This window comes from Pseudopipra pipra, chromosome 5, assembly GCF_036250125.1.
Source record: "Pseudopipra pipra isolate bDixPip1 chromosome 5, bDixPip1.hap1, whole genome shotgun sequence".
NCBI classification, from domain to species: Eukaryota; Metazoa; Chordata; class Aves; order Passeriformes; family Pipridae; genus Pseudopipra; species Pseudopipra pipra.
In genome coordinates, this window is record NC_087553.1 from 23,104,135 (window position 1) to 23,125,208 (window position 21,074).

Sequence of the window (21,074 nt, forward strand, 5' to 3'; positions counted from 1 at the left end):
ACACGTCATATGATAGAAAGATATACACACACACACACACACTCTCTTCCAGTTATGCCATGGCATAGGAGCTATAGCATCTTGTTTTATCTTAGTGGTCCCTTCCCTGGAGTGACCTTGACAAGCCTTCAGTTATTTTCCTGTAAAGCAGATAAATGAAAAATCAGCTCCGCTACAGTGGTAGCGGGGAGTGATAGAAGTAACAGTTTTTAAGAGGCATAAAAATAATAACAGACATGAGTTATGACCAGAATCCAGTTCTCTTGTTTGAACATCTACCTTATCACTGATGCAAGGGCATTGTGCAAGTAAAGGTATATGCATGCTGTGTGTTTCTTTCCACCCAGATGACATGAAGGCAACAGATTTTTCCAGCTGAGGCCATAGCTACATTCAGTATAATAAATTTGAGAGATCTGGCACCCGAGAGCTTTTGCCTTCCAAGGCACTGACAGTTTGGTAATGCCCCTCCTGTATGCTCTGTTCCAGCTGGCCCTGCCTCCTCTCCCTGTCTAGAGCTTTCAAAATCAGCTCTAATGTGCCAGACAAATAACTTAATCCTAAAGATGCAAACAACAAGGAGTACAAGGTAAATTCTCTAGAAATCATGGAACAACAAAAGGTAATGTAAGACACCATGTGACCACATCACATCCCTACAAGAGAACTCTGTAGCCTAACAAAATTCACTTAGAGTCCAGTGAGCTATCTAAATCTCAAAGGTGTCAAACAATCCATTCTTAAAGATGGTCAAAATTCAAAACAGCCAGGAAACCAACCTCCTGTGCAGGAAACTATTTCAGGTCCTCAAGCTTGAGATGCATGAGCAAGAGCATTTCATAAGCAGAATAGGTCCATGCTGCAGAGAGTGTCCTTTCCCTAGCTCCTAGTTCCATGGGATATACTTTCAGCTGAACACAGCTGGCTCCATCCTAGCCTGTATTAGTCAGTGCTTAATTATGGCAGCACGGGGTCTGCCAGAGCTATGCTGTTATCAGTACACGAACTTCCTCACGCAAAGCTGAGTCACATGTCTTCAAACAGTGGGGCCAACCCTGTTCAGCCAAGCTACACCAGTATGTTTTGCACTGACAGGAAGATGGAAGCATGGAGCATTTATAGACCAAAGCACTACCACAGTTTACCAACTGAACAGATAATAAGCAAGCACCAAGCAGCCCTTATTTGGGTTGACCTGTTGCCCAGCAAAACACGCATTTTCTAAGAAACCAGACTTTAACAAGAAGCCACACAAAGAGCACAGATTTCTTACAGGATTTACAGACCACAGACATCCCAGTAAAAAGAAAAAAAAAAGGTGACAAGGAATACAGCTTCTCAGTCATTTCTTATCCTCTGACTCACAAATAAAAGATTTTCACATGAAACACTGAGACAGGGGTGAACAGTACTGGAGGTTACCATCCAGAAATCTTAACATCATCCAGCTTTCAGGTCTACACTTCCAGCTCCTTGTTGCTGCCTTGTGCTGTTCCCCAGAGGTCTGACTGCAGTGTACCTGGTACTGCTGCCACAGCAAAGGTACTTGGACCCATGCCCACAAAAGTAGCACACATTTAAAAATCGGTTTGAGAGGACTTAGCATGTAGACTGAGTCCATATGAAACTGGGTTAATAAAAGTTAACTCCATGTAATTTTACCCAGGCCTTTAACATAGTTAAATCCAGCTACAGCACAGCACTGTTTACTAAATGACATTCAGCCCAGTCTCGCTGGAGACTCTCCTAGTAACTCACATGAAAACCTAAACAAACCTCAGACAAGTATGTACGCTCCAGTCATTGCTGCCTTCCACCAGAAAGTTAGTACAGAAGTTTCCACAGCAGATACACTTTTGCAGAGCAAGACTGACAGTACAAGAGCTGCTGACAGCTGCAGTGACAAGCACCCCTGTGCAGAAGCACTGTGGTCCCTGCCGCGGCCGAGCAGCCAAAGCATGATGTTCAAATAGCACTGAGTACACAAGTCCTTAGCAAAAGGTGGTTTCAGGAAAAGCACAAGTGAAACACATCAGTATAAACAACAGCGCCTCTTGTAACTCTAACCAACATCAGCAGGAACAAAGTCCTGCCATGTGACAGGGCTGGGGCTCACTCTCATCGAAGAAAGAGCCTGGAAACAAGAAAAGTCACAGAGGCCACCTTGTGCCAGAATATTTGTTCTCCAGTATTGGCACATAGGACTTGTTACATGCAATTGGTGGCCAATACTATTAGCAGATGAAGAACTTAAAATATATCTTGATATGCAGAAGACAAGATTTCCTCCTTCAGATGTCCAATCCACTAGGAAAGCAGAGTCCCTTTCTGCAACTTTCACTAAGAAAGCAGAGTCCCTTTCTGCAACTTTCCTACTGCTGTATTTCAGGCTTCAGTGCGTGAACACCTGCAGATCAGAGCTTCTTGGTCTATCATATTATTCACCTATATGCCTTAACCCATAATGAGTAGTTTTCTACCATCACCAATACTTGTGTATCATGAATTACTTGTGTATTTTAATTTATTTACTGGCAAATACAGATTTAAAATTCTATTGAATTCTTGGTGACAAAGAGCTGTAGTCTAACTTGTTACTGCTTCAGCCTCGAACTATAGGTTCATGGAGGTGTTTTGCACTCTTGACACCAGAATGAAGTTGGATGAGAAATTATATCCACTGAGTTATTTTAGGAAGTGCAAAGTGACAAAATGTTTCCTCAGAGGCCAAGATCTGAGGGCTACAAGAGCTTCCAAAAATACCCGAGCTTGCAGAGCTGCAATGCTTGGGTCATACAAAGAAGTGGTCTACCACAAACTTAGATTATAAAGAACCTCGCCATAGAGATATGAATTATGCTTAGAGAGGGAAAATTTTAAGATTACCTGCCTTAACATCCAAAGTAAAATAAACCAAAAAAAAAGTAGCTACCATTCTGTCACCTGTAATAAATGATGTTATTAATGACTTCATAAACTGAAAGTTATTAAATGTGACAGAATAGTCACCTTCATAGAAAACATCTATGGGTTATTACTGCTGTAGCTGATAATGCACAAAACCCCTTTATCAACTGGGCTGATGATGCTTCCCATCAGAAGCAGTAAAGTCTACAAGTAGTAGTCATGCAGTAAGCATGTTTTAAAAAAGCTAATGTCTCCATCTGAAGCCAAAGCCTGAGAAAATTCACACCCTGTACAGTGCTAACCCACCTTCATCTGCAAACATCATCAGCATAGTCCTTATTTTTATCTTACTATGGTAAAATGCTCTTTGCTTAAGTGTACATTCTGAAAAACATCAATTCTGACTCCTCATACTGTTGCTCTCACAACAGATAAAGATTTAATGCACAGACACCCATAAAAACTACCAAAACAATCCACTTTACTTGTTTTTGTAGAGGCAATTCAAGATTCAGCTTGAGAACAGAAGAATCTTTATCATGTGAGCTGTCCAACCCAGCCTCCATCTTCACCAGGAGACTCCTAAGTCCATCCTACTCTGAAGTCCAGAAACGATGAGACTATGCCAGCCAATTTTATACTGGGAGGAGAACTGCTTCTTGAAGCATGAGAGGGAAGGGCTGAAGCTATCAGGAATAAGGTACAAGCACAGACACGATCATAGCACAAAGTTGAAACACACTGAGGGAAACATGAGCTTTTCTTCTGCATACATAGTCCAGAAAGGAAGGGGACAACCTATCAGAAGTTAAGGAGAAGACTACTACCATCATGTCAGGTCTTTACACACACTAGCCAAAGAATGTCTAGTGATAGTAAGATTTTTAAAAGGTTCCTAATTTGTTTTTAACACTGATAGCAACTCTTCTTCTCCCTGATAACTTGTTCCACTGTTTAAATTAGTCCAAATGATTATTTAATGAATTTTGCTCTTATTTCAAGGGTAATTGTGTTAAATCTCAGCTTCCAACTGGAAAATCTTATTGTGACTGTAAACAAGATCTAAACCCGTTAGTAGGTATCATCCATACATAAGCACCTCTATAGGACAGACTTGTCATCTCCCAACCTCTCTTTTTAATAAGCTGAGTGTAAATAATGTACCTAACACCTTACACAATTAAAAAAAAAAAATCACTCATCTTTCAAGCCCTAATTGGTTTTTTTTTTTGGTGTTAAACTGATCTTAGACCTGAGTAAAATTGTGTAGTCACAATCTTTTCAACTTTGAACATGAGCAAGATCACACCCCTCCTTCAACCTGATAACTCCCTTTGAATTATTGAAGCAACTATCTTCAACGATCACTAGTACTCTTCCAAATCAGTATTTTCCAAAGAAGCCTTTCCATCCTACGAGCACAGACCCATTCCCATATAGTCAGTGCTCTGCACTGAGATGCATCAAACACGTTTTTGTTGGATTTATCATCAGTCAACCAGGCATTTCAACTCATTCTCTAACAGTAACCTTATCTTTCTCTTTCCTCCTCCTCAAATATTTTTTTAACTGCAAACCTTACTGGCAAGGTTTTAATAGTACTGTCTCCATGGGTTGATATAGATACTGAACAGAACAGAGACTGGAACAGATTCCCAGGGAAACTGATACTAGAAACAGTCTTGATCACAGATGTCTCCCCAGTAACTACTACTTTTTTATTATCTGTCATTAAAGAGGTTTTTAATCCCTCTAATGTGTGCTGTGCTTGAGATAAGTAGGATTTTTCTTAAAAATTGGTTACTTGGACAAATTCGATTGGTTGAGCAGTGTTTAATTATACCAGTATTGCTTTGTACAATCTTGTCAAAATAAACGAAACAGTATTTGTCTGCAAAGATGTATATTACAAAGTCATGCTGAACAGATACTAACACATTTCTTCAGATTCTAATGTTTTTTTCTAAAACTTTCTAAAGTTATTTTTATCTTGGATAGTTAGTTAGTAGCTCTTTGGGTCATTTCTTTCAGATTTTTTCAACAGTAAATTCTGGTTGGCAGTCTTCCGGCCTCCTGCAACTCCTCCTAGCTTATAAGAACTGGCTAAAAACCAGCATTAATGAATAATCCATCTCCTTGCTTTGGCTATTATCTTTGGATGTACCTTATCTAGATCTGCTATTTTTAAAACATTAGTGAGCACTGTCTCATCCTCCTTTGTTATAAATAATATAGAAAAGCAGATAAGGTACAAATACCCCAACTGTGGAATCATGCCTTTTTGGCCATCAGTATGATGCTGCTGAATACTTTACAGCTTCCATTAACACTTTGCTTTTAAAGATACCTTCCTGGACAGTTATCCTGCCAATTGTTTAATGTCCAAGAAACAGACTCTTCTAAAGCTCCTTACATTACTGCCTGATGCCATATTCTGTTTGCACAAAGCAAATACAGACAAATAACAATCACTGGTACCTAGGCAACGGTGGGATTTCAGGTCGGCTATTAACTCTTCTTTATCTGCTAGAACAAGGTCAACTATTGATTTATTCCACAGTGGGTGCAGAACTGTGTGCATTAAAAAATGACCTATTCCTTCCAGAAGCTTTCTGGAAGTCTTTTTAATGGCCTCATGAAATGTCAAGCAAATATTACCTGTTCTAAGCAGGCCATTTTATTTGCCTCCCTGTAAGATGCATATGCATAAGGAAATGTTTGCTCCTATCCTGAGGATATTTCAGGGACCCGTAAGAAACACCTAATAGCTGAGAAATGGTTGGAAACCAAATAATTTGAATTTGTTAAGAAATCCTTATGTTTGCCCCTCTCACAAATCGTGCAAGTTCAGAGAGCATTATGTAATATCCATTTAATCACATATGGGACAACATGTCTGAAGTCCCCCTCTGCTCCAGTCTGGACAAAAGCATTAGATAGTTTCTGCGCCTCAGGGCTGGGCTGACCTCTCACATGCTGTTGCATCCTTGAGGGGACTTCTTTACTCCCTCCCTACCATCACATTTATTTCTTCCTCCACAGCTTCACTGTCTACCCAATTCCTCTCTTTGTACAGCAGCTTGGGAAAAACACTCCAGGCAAGGATTTTGAGTCTCTCAGATATGACGTTGAAGAGATGTGACCTGACACACAGAAGGGAGAGGGAGAAGATGGGGGTTACAGGCTAGTCACAGCTCAAGACTCACACAACCGTGAGTCCCCGTTAGGAGAAAGGGGTAGGTTTCAGTGAGTCACCCAAAGGAAAGCATCCTGATCCTGAAAAAGAAATAGGAGCAAGCAAGATTTAGAGAGAATTGCTCTCCTGCTTGAGGCTATGAGCATGGTAAGAGAAGCAGCACTGAAAGAAAAAGGAAGATGCACAAGGATCATTATTTCCTTGGCAAAGTAGCAAAGTTCTCTATTACCGAAAAATGGCACATGGGAGTTTTTATGCCCCAGAAGATGAAGGGTCAGGTGAACTAGCAAAAGGTTTTACAAGAAATATACCATTTACCCAAGTTAAAATCACATCACTGTGCTGGAGCTTGAGATTATGTTTAGAGAAAAAAATAAACAAACAAAAATAACTTGAACACATAGTGTTATTTCCCTATCCCTTCCATGTACAACAAGGGTACCCTATGGGCCGAAAAAAAGGACAGGAAATCTTAAGGCAAGTAATTAGGCTGCATTTTCTACAAATCACTACTTAAGACAGCAGTTCATTTAAATTGCCTGGGTCATCCAGTCTGTAAAGCAGAGGCAAGAGTCACTAGGACAGGGATGTCTTTGTCATTTCCATCTCATCCACGTCTCCCACACCAGGAGCACATGGAGGAGGAGCATCAAGGTGAAGGAGTGTGAAAAGGGCTAGTTGTCAAGCCAAGCGCCAGTCCCAGGAGAAGGGACAGCAACGTGTAAGTGATTTATGTAAGCGATGCAGCTCCCAGGAGAGGGGAGCAGCAGTAGCAGAGAGCAGGACGTGATAAATACAGATTGTAGCAGGTGGTCCAAGAACTGTCTGTGATTTCAGCAACCATTTATCCAAACCGGATGGAACTGCCTACCACACAGCCCTGCAACAGCAAAAAGCAAGCTAAAAAACCACAAAAGCAGAGCAGGCGACTGAGAATATTCAGCAATCACAGATTGCCAGGAGATGAGTTTCATTATGAAAACATTCCAACAGATGGCAAAAGTGTGACAATCTAAGGTATGAACAACACGGAAGCAAACCTAATCCTCCTGCAACAGAATCACAAACTCACTGTTTTGGCTGGCAATTAAGTCCAGAGGTTGTTTATTGTAACCCTTGCTCACAGCAGGTCTAAGAAGATCTGGCTGGCCAGGCTGTGTCAGTGAAGGCACACACCTTCAAGGATAGAGCTTCCACAATCTTCCTGGGCAACATTTTCCACTATTTAAGCATCCTCACAGTAAAAACAAAGTTTTCCTGATATCTAATTGATATATCAAAGGCGGAGAGGCCCTGCAGAAAGACCTAGACAAACTACAGGGCTGGACAATCACCAACTACACAAAGTTAAAGAAAGACAAGTGCCAGATTCTGCACTGGGATGGGGCAACCCTGGATGTTCATGCAGACTGCGGAATGAGGTGCTGGAAAGCGGTGCCATAGAAAGGGACCTGGGTAATGGCAGGTTGAATATGAGTCAGCAGTGCCCTGGCAGCCAGGAGGGCCAACTGTGTCCGAGGGGGCATCAGGCAAAGCATCACCAGCTGGTTGAGGGAGGGGATTGTCCTGCTCTGCTCTGCATTGGTGAGATCTCAGCTTGAATATCATGTGCAGTTTTGGGCACTGCAATATAAGAAAGATATTAAGCTATTGGAGAGTGTCCAAAGGAGGGCAACAAAGATGGTGAAAGGCCTTGAGGGGAAGCTGTATAAGGAGCAGCTGAAGGCACTTGGTTTGTTTGGCCTGGACAAGAGGAGACCGAGGAGATCTCATAGCAATCTACAACTTCCTCACAAGGGGAAGTGGAAGGGTTGGCACAAATCTCTCCTCCGTGGTGACCAACGACAGGACCCGAGAGAACTGCATGAAGCTGTGTCAGGAGAGGTTTAGGTTAGATATCAGGAAAAGGTTCTTCAATTAGACAGTGGCTGGACACTGGAACAAGCTTACCAGGGAAGTGGTCACAGCACCAACCCTACCAGAGTTCAAGAAGCATTTGGACAACACTCTTAGGCACATGGTGTGATTCCTAGTGGGTCCCTTGCAACTCAGGATATTCTATGATTCTACTTCCTATGTTCCAACTTGTGATTGTTGTCTTTGTCTCATCATCAGATACCACTGAAAATAATCTGGATACATCTTTTCTGTATCCTCTGATCAGGTAGTTGCAGACAACAAAAATAGCCCTCCTCTGCCCTTTTATTCTCAAAGCTGCAAAAGCCCAGACCTCAGACTCCGCTCACATGCCAAGTTCTGCAGCCTCCTGATCATCTCAGTGGTGCCCACTAGGCTTCCTTCAGTATTTCATTTAGATGAAGTGCACTTCTTGCACTGGAGATCCTCCACTGGACAGAGTTTTCCAGATGCAGCCCAACAGCTCCTGGAGACAGGGAAAGGATCCCTTCCCTGGGCCTGCTGGCTATTCACTAACAAGGCCCAGGGTGCCATCCGCACCCCTTTGCATCGAGGGCACACTGCTGCTCATGTTCAAGTGGTTGTCCATCAGGATCCCACATCTTCTACTGCAGGGCATCTCCCTAGACAACCAGCCCGTACTGCTGCAGGGGTTATTCCCTCCCAAATGGAAAGCCTGAAATTCAGTTTTGCCAAGTATCATAAGATTTCCCTCAGCCCATTTCTCCAGCCTGGTCAGGTCCCGCTGAATAGCAGCCTTGCCTTCATACATTTTGACCACTCCTCTCCATTTGGCCTCATCCACAAAACAGCTTCTTATGGACACAAAAAGTTTCAAGAGCAAGGAGCAAAGATCTCTCACAATATATAGCAACTGGGGCTCTTGTTAAGACCATCAGTGAAATTTTTAACATTTCTGCATGTTTTGACATATTTACAATACTGCAACACTACTCTGCATGTGAGTGTGTGTATGTGCACCCATGTATACCCACAGAGATGGCTCAGGAGATACAACAACTGAAACAGGAATACTGCAGAATTTGGAGGAGCAGCTGGATATAGCAGCTAGGACCAAGGTATATACTCAAAGCCTAAAGTGACAAGAGGAACTCTAGGTTTCGTCTTTCCTGACTTGAATTCTCTGGACTGTATCTTAAACAGGCTGTTAACTTAAAAGTTAATCAGAAATAATTTTTTTAAGACTGTAAAAAATGCCATCAACCAAGGATTATATTGTAATCATATCAACAAGTCCAATACTCCTGATGATGATATATAGATAACTTCACCTCAGGGTTAGGTCATGAAGCATCTATAACATTTATCTCTGTGTTCACATGGAATGAGTCACCACCTATACTCACGTAAACAAACTCTTCCTTGAAGAGCTTATAAATTGAGAATCATGAATAGCATACAAGGATTAGGGAAGACAAACTATTTGGTCAAAAGAAACAGAATGTATATCATACGCAATGTAAAATACCATCTGACTTGCACTAGCTTTACCACATGCAATTGCTAGGTGGCAAATACCTTGCAGCAATTTTTCATCGCAGAAATGGATCACGGAGAAGGGCATAAATATTTCATCAAGTTTCTATGCAACTGAAAAACAGTCCTTTGCAAGGGATACATTAAGTCAATGTTTAATCCAAGTCTTTACTCAGAAAGAAGGTGAAGTTTTGTTTTGGGTTTGTTGGTTGGTTTTTTTCCCCAAACCAATTGTTAGATTACACTGAACGTTGCTGCCCAGAGAAGCTGCGGATGCCCCATCCCTGGAGCTGTTTGAGGCCAGGCTGAATGGAGCTCTGAGCAATCTGGTCCAGTGAAAGGTGTCCCTGCCTATAGCAGAGGTGTTGCAATTAGATGATCTTTGAAGTCCCTTCCAATCCAAACCATTCTATGATTCTATTAACAACTTGATAGGAAGAACACTGTTACAGTTCTCATGTGTATTTACCGGCCAAGTTAAATGCTACCAATTGTCCTAGTCCTGCAATTATTTTACAGTGTGCTGACTAAATTGAGGGGGACAGGTTTTTCATTCACCAGCACCAGGTGTCCCACCTGTGGGAAAGGAGAATCTGCCATGCCCTAAAAGGCAGCGATAACTTACCCCAAACATCTGCCGAAGGTCAGGATCTCGGAAGCGGAAGGGAATGTTAGACACATGAAGTCGTTTTGGAGTGGATTTGCTCTCAGTATTCTCGCTGCTCTGCGTCTGTGATTGCTGTCCATCTGTCTGTGCCCCTCCTTCTGTCTGCTGAAATCAGAGAGACAAAAGCACGTGCATGAGTAGAAACCACAATTCCTCTCACATCCATGTCTACCTTTTTTTAGGTATTAGCACTACACTTGTAATTGCACAATCTAGCACTTGACAATTATTTTGATAAAGCCAGCAGCCCTTAACAATTGATTTGTTGTTCTTCCCCTCCCTTTCCATGAGTAAACAGTAATGAGATCTCAGCCTCCCTCCCCTCGTATCACCTATCAGCTTAGTAGAGTTGTCTTTGGTTTTCTTAAATTGCTTCTCTCTTTTAGCCTGTTCTTCCTCACTTCAGCTGCCACCATATGAAAGCTCTAATGAAGAGGCGGATCTTTCATATCCTGAAGCTGGGAGGTAGTACCGCCACTCTAATCTCATGTGGCAGGATGTTCATACAATCATCAAAATCCCACAGCTGAAGTGGCAGCTCTTCACTGGGCCAATACCAGACGTGCATCCCCAAGCAAAACGGCATCTGCTCTGTCAAGCTCCCTTCAGAGAAACATTACCCCAAAAGAAGATCTATAATTAAATGGTAAAATCCATGTATGAACAGATTATGGATGTCTTTGATTAACTTTTCTCGTACATTTAAGTGAGCCCAGGAAGAGAAAACAGTCATCATCATCACCGCAAGATTTATAAAAATTTCAAGTGCTACTTTCTGCTACCAGTTCCATAGCTAAGAAAAGGTATTTGTTCCACCATACTCAAGCACTGACTGGCATTGCAAAGCAAGGCCAAAGGGTAGGCCAGGAGTTCTTGTTCACAGAAAAAGTACAGCACACAGGCAGAGGAATAAGGGGGACCTGTGTGCCAGAGGAGAGACCTAATGCCCCGCTGAGATAACTGGCAGAAGAAAAGAAAGGAAGAGAACCTCAGCCACTTGTGTGGGCTTAGACTGAAAAGGGGTAAAATTTGAGCACAGCACTAAATATAACGGCAAGGCCCCTTTGCAAAATGGCTTGATGGAAAAATGGCATTCTTCACAAAAACGAGCTCAAAACCTCAGAGCTACAGAACAAAGCAGACTACAATTTGGTCGGTTTTATTGCTCTGTCCCTTTCCAAGCGCATGCACTGACAGGCCAAGGTATTCAAAGAGCACCCACCCCCTCACTATCTCCTGCTGCTCGCTCAGTCTCCTAGGAGTCATGCTTTGACTACCTGTGTGATGCACTTTTAAGTGTCATTTCAACTCTTTAGATGCCAACCTGACTTCTGCCTTAACTCATAAAGTAGAAAGTTCTACAAGAAGGCAAGGACTGTGCAATTGCTAGAGTCAGTCTTTTTAAGGCATTTTCAAGTACACACATAGGCCTTAAAGATGGAAGAGTTGGGGTGAGTTTTTTACTGGTTTGGGCCCTTTTTTCCCCCATTTTAAACATGTGATTTGTGTATCAAAGATGAAAAAAATCTGAGGGGAGCTGCCCACAACATCTCCCCAACCACTGAATGTACTTGCTAGGCTGATCTGCACATCACTCAATATACAACACACTTCATGTACATTTGGAATTATCTCCACAGATAAGCTCAACCGGCAACATTAAGAGAGTGTCTTCTGCCCAGAAATATCACTTACAGACATGACCTTGAACTTGCACATTGGTTATAAAGCAAGTAAATATAAAGATAAGGCAAGGAAACAGTAAGCACTGGGGTCTTGTCATGCTGAGCAAAGCAGTGGCAGCTTTCCATCTCATTTCGGGAGGGCTGTGCATTCAGCAGCACAAAACATGTTTGATCTGGTTAACACAAATTAAGCTGTGGCAGGAAGAATGAAGATACTGCCCTGGCGAGTATCTCTACTTCCCATAGCTGTGCAAGTCTTAGGTGAAGCCTGGCAAAATGAAGAATTTTTATTTGGCTAAGACTCATTCATCCCACAAACATAAAATTTTTAGGAACAACCTCAGAAACTTCCATTTGCTCTTATCGAAAAGCTTTCTCCACCCACCCCCACCATCTCCCCTCTTCTCCTGCCCTCAACCCCAGGACAAAAAGGTTCTCCAAACATACAGAGAGTGCACCCTAGGGGAACAATCAGTGCAGCTGGCCTGCGATTAAATCAGACCATGCTATTTAGTGGTGTTTTTTTACTCCATCAGAGTGCTTTGCTCCTCAGGGCAAATCTGTCCAAGAAGGACAAAACACAGGAGTAGCCTACCTATCATCACTGTATGCAACACCTGCAAGTGAGTTCTTCAAAGTAACTCCCAAAAAACACCAACACTCCTGCTAAAAGGGATATCTACAATCCACTTTGGAGCCCTGCTAGTGCAATTTGCCAAATCCCATGTTTTCTATGGCTTTGCATGGATTTGGCAAGTGAGCAAACACCCATGCACAAAGTGCATCTTCTGCTGTGTGAATGAGGAAACGCGCAGATCTTGAATGGTGATGACAAAAATGTTTTAGTCTTCAAATTTAAATACAGGTTGCACAGGATTGGATCTGCTGTTTCCACAGGGGAGGAAGCCAGAATGTTGTCTGCACTCCTCTCCCATCCATTTGTTCCTAGGCAAAGGGCAGAACTCCTTTCTTACCAAGGGTGTGATGTATCATGTAGAGTGGCCCACCCAAAAGCACTCACAGCTGGTCCTGCATATGGCAGTGTCATTTTGCATCATGTGAGATGTGTACAGCAAGACAAATGCTTCAAAGAGGAGAAACAATAGAAGGAACAGGGGATTTTGGTCCTTTACCTTTTTAACTACACTGAGAGTCTTCAAATGCTGATTTTTCAGTAGAAGTTTAACATTAAATACCTTGTGTCTCTGGATGCTGTAGCTCCCTCATCTCTATGGTCCCATGGTCCTAAGGTAAGATTTGAACTTTCCACCACTATAACATTAGCTCAATACATATGACTACTGTCACACATTCAGCTACAACATAAATGAAAGAAACAGTGTCCTCAGATCTTTCTTTTTTTCCTTTTATAGTTATTCCTTGGCTTAATTCACTAGGAAGGAGATGAAAGGAAGGGCCTGGAGTCTGTTCTAAGGCAGCACATAACAGATGCTGGCAACAGCGCTACTCTGACCAAGCCAGACTACAAAAGCCCGCATTTCACCAAGCGCCCACTCCTCACCTTGACTCCTTCCCCATACGGAGTTTAATCTCCTTCTGGCCTCATGTCAACACTTCACAGTGAAGAAATGGACCTCTCCCTTTGCTATAGACAGTGATTCAGCTCGGAAGGGAGCTAACACACGTTCAATGCCTGTCATCAGGCAACACAGAGACATGCTGTGGCAGAGATCTCGCATTTAGGAGCTGTATTGCATTCTCTGTACCTCCTCAGCACAGTCCGTGTAACATATACTGATGCAGGTGATAATGTCATTCATGCCTGCACACGCAAGCTTTGAGCTCTGCTCAAGGTCACTGAGAAACACATCAGAGCTCAGGAGAGGAGCAGCATGTGCTTTACTTTTAACTACTTGCTGCCTGTGCCCCCATGTCAGCTCCTCCCTTACACCCACCAGCAGTAAGGAAACGCTACGCAAGAAGAGGCAGTTGCAAAGAGAAGCACAGTTATATACTGGGGAGGAGGACACCTGGCAACATGAGGGTGTTCTGAAAGGTTTGGGGGCATCTTCCCACCTCTCAGCTGGACTCCTCTGTCCTAACCCAGGTGGTGATCAATTAAATGCTGGGGATTTCTCCGCAGCAGCAGGGAGGCTGGGGCTCTAGCACCACCTGAGCTCTGAGCAGATCTCCATCTGCATGGCTAGACAGAGGGGTACCTCCCCAGCAAACCAGACAAGCACCAGTGTGACAGGCTAGCACAGAGATTATTAATACCCAGAACATTCTGTTTACATCTCCCACTTGCTTCTAGAACTGGAACCGCTTCAGGTCTAAGTTAGAGACAAACAAAAAACAACCCCTCGTTCTCTCCCCCAAGAAGCAGGCAGTCCAAAATGCTGTGAATCATAATGAGGAGGTTAAGAGCTATAAATCACTGCAAAGAAAATATTTACAAAATACAAACTGTAACTAATAACTATATTTAAAAGGGGATTTGGGTGGCTTACAAAATCTAGGAGACAGACTGTGCTCACTCCACTGCTCCTAGACCAGTCTTGAATTCAAAAAAACCCAAAACCACACATCCAACCTTGTTTGGATCAAGAGCTTGAAGGACTCTGGAGACAAGGACTGAAAGCTACAAGTGGCAGAAGGCAATCTTCCCATTGCGAAGCAGAGTGCAGATAATGTGGAAAACTCTCTGTAACTTCTAGTGAAGAACCTGTGTCAAAAGAACCAGTCACCCACCAATGAACAGATGTCCACTGAGCAGGCCTGGTGGAAAAACGAGTGAAGAATTAGGCTCTAGACACAAGATCACTTTCCTGCCCCAGCACACTCTACTGAAGTCAGACTGAGGTCCTTCACATCCAAGAGCAAAGGCCATGGGAACTTTGGCTGCTTAAAAAACTCATTTAGCAGACAGAAGACCACAGGGCTAATCATCATCTTTCAGCAGCAGTAAATATAGTTTTACAATTATATCCATGTACTTGATTTTTCAGAGATGCCAGCAGCGTTGTATTAAAAAAAAATGTTTGGGCTACTTACAGGCACAATTAACTATTATCCAAAGTACTCTGTATGCCAAAAAACAGACAAAAATGCTAAGGACATACCAAATTACTTCTGAAAGATTTTTTTACTATTTTCAGTGTAGTCAGATGAATTCAGGGCATATTTTTTCAATTCTTAGTTACCTATTTTCAGACACACTGAAGCTTAAGTCATTTTGTTCACTTTCCTCATTAAAAACATACCTCACAGAACACAAACCTAACACAGGAAAGCACACAGGAAACTTTGCTATCTCTCCTGTACATCTCTGATTTGTCAGGTAACACTTTCAATCTAAAGGTGGATATTTCTAATGGGATTCACTTTTTCTTTTTTTTTCTTCCCCACCTTTCAATGAAAGTGGTGAAATGGAGCCCCCCAAATGGAGCCCCCCAAAAAGCCTGCTCTGCTGGTCACAGCCAAACCCTTTGTCAGCAGTTCCAGCCCATTCCTCACAAAAGGATGCCCTTACAAGGTGAAAGAAACAGCAAGATTTCCCCAGCTAGTAGTCAACCCTGGACTGTTCCATTGACAGTGGCAGAAGAACAGTCACACAGTGACAGACTTCAGATCCATCCAGCCCATTATCTTCTTTCTAACAGCAGCCAAATCTGTGGAAGAATGCAAGAACAGGGCAAATGTTCACTGGTTTTTCTCTAGCAAACTAAGCCAGCTGATGTCATAACTTGCAAAGCATGCAAGTTGTGGATAAGAGTTGCAATGACAAGTTCTTCATTATATGAAAAAAAACCCAAGTAATAAAACCTGTTTTTTTTTTTTTTTCATACATGGTACCCAGTTATTTCATGTGTGCATCCTAGTAAGCGAAAATGGGAAAGTTCCCTATTTTAGTTCCCTTACCATCCAATATTCTGTGTGCTTGTCATATGCCTTCACTCCTGTCAGCCCTTTTTGTAAGTGAAGATTTCACTTCTTTTCATAAAGAACCTGCTACATTCCTTTCATCATCACTATTATCCTTCCCTGTACTACTGCTAGATCTGCTACAACCTTTGAAAGATACACAGAAGTACCACAGCTGTATACTCTAACATAATGATATGTGCTGATTTATTTCCCATTTCTCATTTTAAAACCACCTCACTAGACACAAGTCTACAAGTGCTGACAATAATCTGCCTTGTACTCATAATAATAAAATAATCTGCCTCATATTCAAAGAAAACTCCTGATGTTAAATGTCAGGGTTTGCAACCTCAAGACAGCAATTTCTAGGCTGAGGTGGCCAAACAATCACCAGCCAACTACTTATGTGAAGCTAGTTCTTCCTCGTGTCCACCTGCTCAGCAGTATCAGAAAATAACTGAGGATATTCATTAAACATATTCTTCACCTGAAATACCTCACATGAGCAATTGCTTTAATTACTAAAGGGATGAAAAGTAATTACAGAGGAAAATTCTGCAATCTCAGTCTAGGCAAGAAATACCCAAGGGAAAGTCATCATTATAACATCATCCATGTGTTGCAAAAGCCAGTTGAGGAATCCTTGGTGCCGTTGGCTCCCTTCTATCTAAAGTCTTGCAAGATGTACAGGGCACAGCCAGACGACCAAGCACCTTCCCTGCCTTGGTTTTGAACATGACACATATGGGTCTCCCACCACAGATGCGTCTTCTTTGAGAAACTGGAAAGTCGAGATCCCTTTATGGTATAGTGGATGAGTTAAGTATGTTCCAGTACGACAGCACATCAAGAAGCCGAGGCACGACGGTCTGTAATTAAATAATGCTTTATATTGGTTCATGACAACGTAACATCAAGGCAACAGCACCTGCCATTTTCACGCAAAATAATTTACATAAACTTATTCCTCTACTTCCGTATCTCCAGCTGCATTCCATAATTTATACAGACATACAGATTCTTCCCTCTGACATTAACAAGAGAAACAAGTTGAATAATCAGCTCGCAGTATTAAGTGCATTGCATTTACTATCAAGCAAGCTTTTTTAGTTCAGCAGATGATTAATCTTCCCTCTGCGGGTAGAGTACCAGGGGATGCAGAGAGCTGACAACTGCTCTCGGCTTCTGGCCATGCTCTCCATACGCTTACCTTGCAACAACAGCATTTGCTGGATCCCTCCAAGAGCTGCTCTAATTCATTAACCCAGCAAAAGAATTGGACAGCTTTCTGCCAGGTCAGTGAATTAAAGTGGTTCACGTAAGGAATGCCAGAGCCAGTAAATAGGAGTGGGAGTTTGCGCTTGGAGCCAGATATCTCTTTTCTGACAGCAGTGAATCTTTTAGATCAGCTCAGCTGCCAGAGGTACTGCAGCCTAATTAGCATCTCCCCTTGCAGCTAACTATGCTGGGTGTCTCCATTAGGGATAAGAGCACTAAAGTAAACCAAGAAGGGGGAAGGGGGAAAAAAACAGGCGACCCAGCACTGTAAGTAGTGAAATGCAGAGTGTCAACTGTTTAAGGACAGGCTGCAACAGGCAGACCACATAGGCCAAATATGGTCCGGTACCTCAGTCTATTTTTAATCCAGTTCTTTCAGCTGTGCTTTGGGACAGTATCAAGAGAAAGGACAGATGCCTGGAGATGAAGTATGAGAGATCTGCATGCCAGGCAAGAAACAAAGCCCCACAGATGAGGCTTGATCCTAAAATAAAAAAAAAGATTCTAAAATATGAAGTTGTTTGTATTACATTACCTATTGTGTCAATTTCTTTTCCATGCCTCTGTTCTGAAAGCTCTGAATGCTTTCCACTACACTCACACTGCCAGAACCAACCTCATCCTTAGCTGGTGACACCAACCAGTCATTCCCCTTTGCTCAGGGCTTTTAGACTGCATAGGAAGGCATGGACTTTGACTCTCAGAGTTTATTTTACGTAAGTTCACTACTGATCTTTGACCTCAGGCTTCCAAATCACATTAACTCAAACACCACCGCTAATTTCAAATCATTCAATCTGACCCACCCACAAGAATCTGCCAAGTTTCTATGAAAAGGTGCTCCCACCTGGTGTGTTAAGGACCTTGCTATAGACCCCTTCACACTGCTGTGTAGCATCTTACCAACGAGATTAAACTGCCCTTTCCATGAGGGACCCCTAAGCCACTCCATGTTCTTTGTTACTTTGGCTATTATCCTAAAGGCTATCAGCCTGAAAAGCAGGAAGGCCCCACCATCTGACCACACCTTTTGCTATCTCACCCTGTCCCGCCAACTGGACCAAGCACAGGCCTTGTTCTTAAAAGCAAGCAGGGAACTTATCTGTCTGGCTGAATGAATTTCTGAATCATCCCATGGGAGCACAGGCTTCAAGTAAGCAGCTAGAAAACCTACTGGCTGTTTGGTCTGGGGTATCACCTTCACACAAATGACAGCAACTGTGCTTGTCAGTCACAATAATGGGAGGGAAGGCTCATACCTCACCCCTGATGACTTTTCACTCTATTCAAGTTAGCACTTTTGTTTGAGTAAGATAACAAAATGGTGAAAGGAAAAGATACCTTAAAGCATAGCAGTCTAGTCCACATGGACTGAACACGTGTATCCAACAAGCAATAACCAGTGCATGTCATGAACAAGGTGCCTGACATTACCTGTAAATGTTTAAGGTGAAATACCCAACCTGTTCTGCTGTATATTTTAATAGCACGCTTTAGCCTGAGTAACTACTGAGCCTTCTTCCTTCCCCTAGATCCTACATCATTAATCAGCATACTGAGATGGAGAAAAGTTACATGGAATTACATCCCAAGGCAGCCCACAGAATAAAAATAACTTCATACAGAAGAAGTCCTCTACAAAAAGATAAGGGGACTTGGAAGATCCAGGATGCAGTGGATGTGAAAGTGGCATGTGAAAGGCCCTTGGTTGAGGCACCTTCCCCCCTCTCTCTCCTTGGATTTCTTTATGTGCCACCATCTGGGATCCTTTGGGCTTGATGAGTCCCAGTCACAGCAGTCACAGCAACACTGTGCCCTCACCCTTTCCCAGCCAGCTGTGGCCCTCGAGCCTAACTCTGCACGCTCAGCTCACACATCTTTAACCACATCAAATGGTCACACCAGATGTGCCCACCTGTTTCCAACAGCCAGTACAAGTGTTGTGTGTTATTCAGCCTGTTTCTTGGATAAACCCCTGCCAGTCAGGCTCCCTCTGCAGACTCCTGGCAACACCACTGCCTCCCAGCAGTCTCCCAGCAACACTCCCTCCACACAGATAGGCTCCCAATCCCTCCTCATAGGCTAGCCACACGCTGTGGGCTCCTTGGAGCCAGCTTTAGTTGATAAAACACAGAGCTCAGCCCTGCAGAGCCACCGAGATGGCTCCTAATATGGAAGAGAAGCAGGAAGGTTGGCAAGAACTTACATTCAAGGTCAAGAGTCACATCATTTCCATTAAAAAGAAATGCTCCTAAGCTCTGGACAAGGATGGGAACAGCAAAAACACATGGGGAAAACCACTGCCCTGTTTTATTCCCTATTTCCAGCTTCCCCATCCAACCAGCAGTGCTTGAGAAAGTTGCTTGCTGGAGACAGGCAGCCCAAATCTTACGGCTTGGAATGACATCGGACAATCTGGTGCTAAAACGATGACTTGCATTTCTGCACACTGCACCAGCTCTAAGCTTTATTTCCTGCCTGACCTCTTCTCATCTACGTTTGTGTTTACAGAGTAAGGCACTCAAAGTTCCTTTTACACACTATCAGTGTGCCTTACAGGGTTTGTACTCTTTTGCTTCTTCAAGATGCTGAAGTTGAGGCATTCCCAGGATGAAATCAAAGATATCTTCACAAAGTCATGACCAATAGAGCCAAGCCACTGCAGTGGAGCAGAGGCACACACCGGGAACTGTGCACACTTGAGCTGGCACTATCAGTTCTTCCAACTGTTGGCACTGAATTCATTCAGTACTTACCAGGGAAAAAAATAATCTCTACAAGCCAAACACCAACTACAAGTAAAACTGAAAGCATTAACAGATTAAATCCGCCCCTGAGTGCCGAAGGCTCTCACCATAAGGCTCTTTATTAGGAAGTTAAGTCTTAACAAGTGGCTTAAGGGGTGGATAAAGCTTTTCCTGGGATAATCTGCCAGCATGTTGCCCAGTGCCAGTTCCAGGCCAGGGGAAGAAGAAAGCAAAAATACAGAAGATGCTAAAAATCTTGGTTTGGCAAATGGATGACCAGTAGCTAAAAGCTCCTCTCCTAACTTTGCCCTCTGAAGCTCCCTGCCATCTTCAAAAAGTCAAATAAAAGTGATTTTCTACTCTGGTAGTTTCCTGGAAACAAAACCACATTGGGATTACACCTAAAATGCATGTGCTCACCCTAATTCTGTGTACCATCAACCTTCCAGAGTTTGCCTCCATCATGTTTATTTGAACCATTTGCCAATTAACACAAAGTTATTAACACTTTTATAAAAGACTGTCTTTGGACAACACCGTCATGGTAACAACATCATGATTTCAAATACTACTTTCCTTTTTTTTTTTTTTCTTTGCAGACACCAATTCACAAGGGGAAAGATGGAAACCTAGTAATGGAAGGTCAGAAGCCATGTTTTGTTTATAATTCTCTCCTTTTCAAGTCTACTGCCGATTTGCCATATACTTAAGAAACAGCAATCCAATCAATGTCTGCTTTTCCCCAAAGCACTGTGCTGCTCTCCTGGCTCTGCACCCTGCAAGAGATGTGCACTTACTGCAAGAGATCCGTTCTGCGTGCTGGCCGTGTTCGTGCTCTGCTCTCCGTGCGGCTGCGTGCTTCCGTAGAGTGTCAGATTGTGCTCGCTGGTCTGGCCTGCATAGTCCTGAGTGTGTGGCACCCCGTACTCTGTGGGAATCCCATTCTGTGGGGGTGGCGGAAATGGGATTGTGGTGAATGGCTGCACCATTGCATCAGGAGTTGCTGCTGGCTCCTGGTTACCCTGAAGAAAAGGAAAAGGAGAAAACAGATTTATACTACAGAAGATAGATCGAAACGTCAGCCCGAGAAACAACACACACGTGTACATGTGAACATCCCACGCACCATCACCATAATATTGCACAGTCTTCTATTAACTGTTCTATCAAAAAGAGCATGCCTTACTCCTCTGAGCCATGACACTGTTTTCTTAATCTTTTCAGAGCAACTTTTTTGCTAATGGCTGGCGCATGGAGAAAAAATTATGGGGTTTGCAAATTGCGTACCCCTG

General features: G+C 42.9%; 1 protein-coding gene across 30 annotated transcripts in view; it reads right to left on the bottom strand.

The window, feature by feature from the left end:
- RBFOX2 (RNA binding fox-1 homolog 2) overlaps positions 1 to 21,074 on the bottom strand; it is a 173,493-nt gene that overhangs the window by 41,102 nt on the left and 111,317 nt on the right. For 27 of the 30 annotated variants that reach the window (XR_010430660.1, XR_010430661.1, XR_010430657.1 and 24 more), the window contains 2 exons: positions 20,580 to 20,804; positions 10,143 to 10,289 (listed from right to left, as the gene is read on the bottom strand). Coding sequence is in view for 20 of the 30 variants with exons in the window: in XM_064654944.1 (XP_064511014.1) it covers positions 10,143 to 10,289; positions 20,580 to 20,804 (372 nt within the window). In the remaining 10 variants the exon portion in view is untranslated. The remainder of the gene's footprint in view (positions 1 to 10,142; positions 10,290 to 20,579; positions 20,805 to 21,074) is intronic. The other 3 variants (XM_064654941.1, XM_064654961.1, XM_064654947.1) reach the window with 1 other exon arrangement.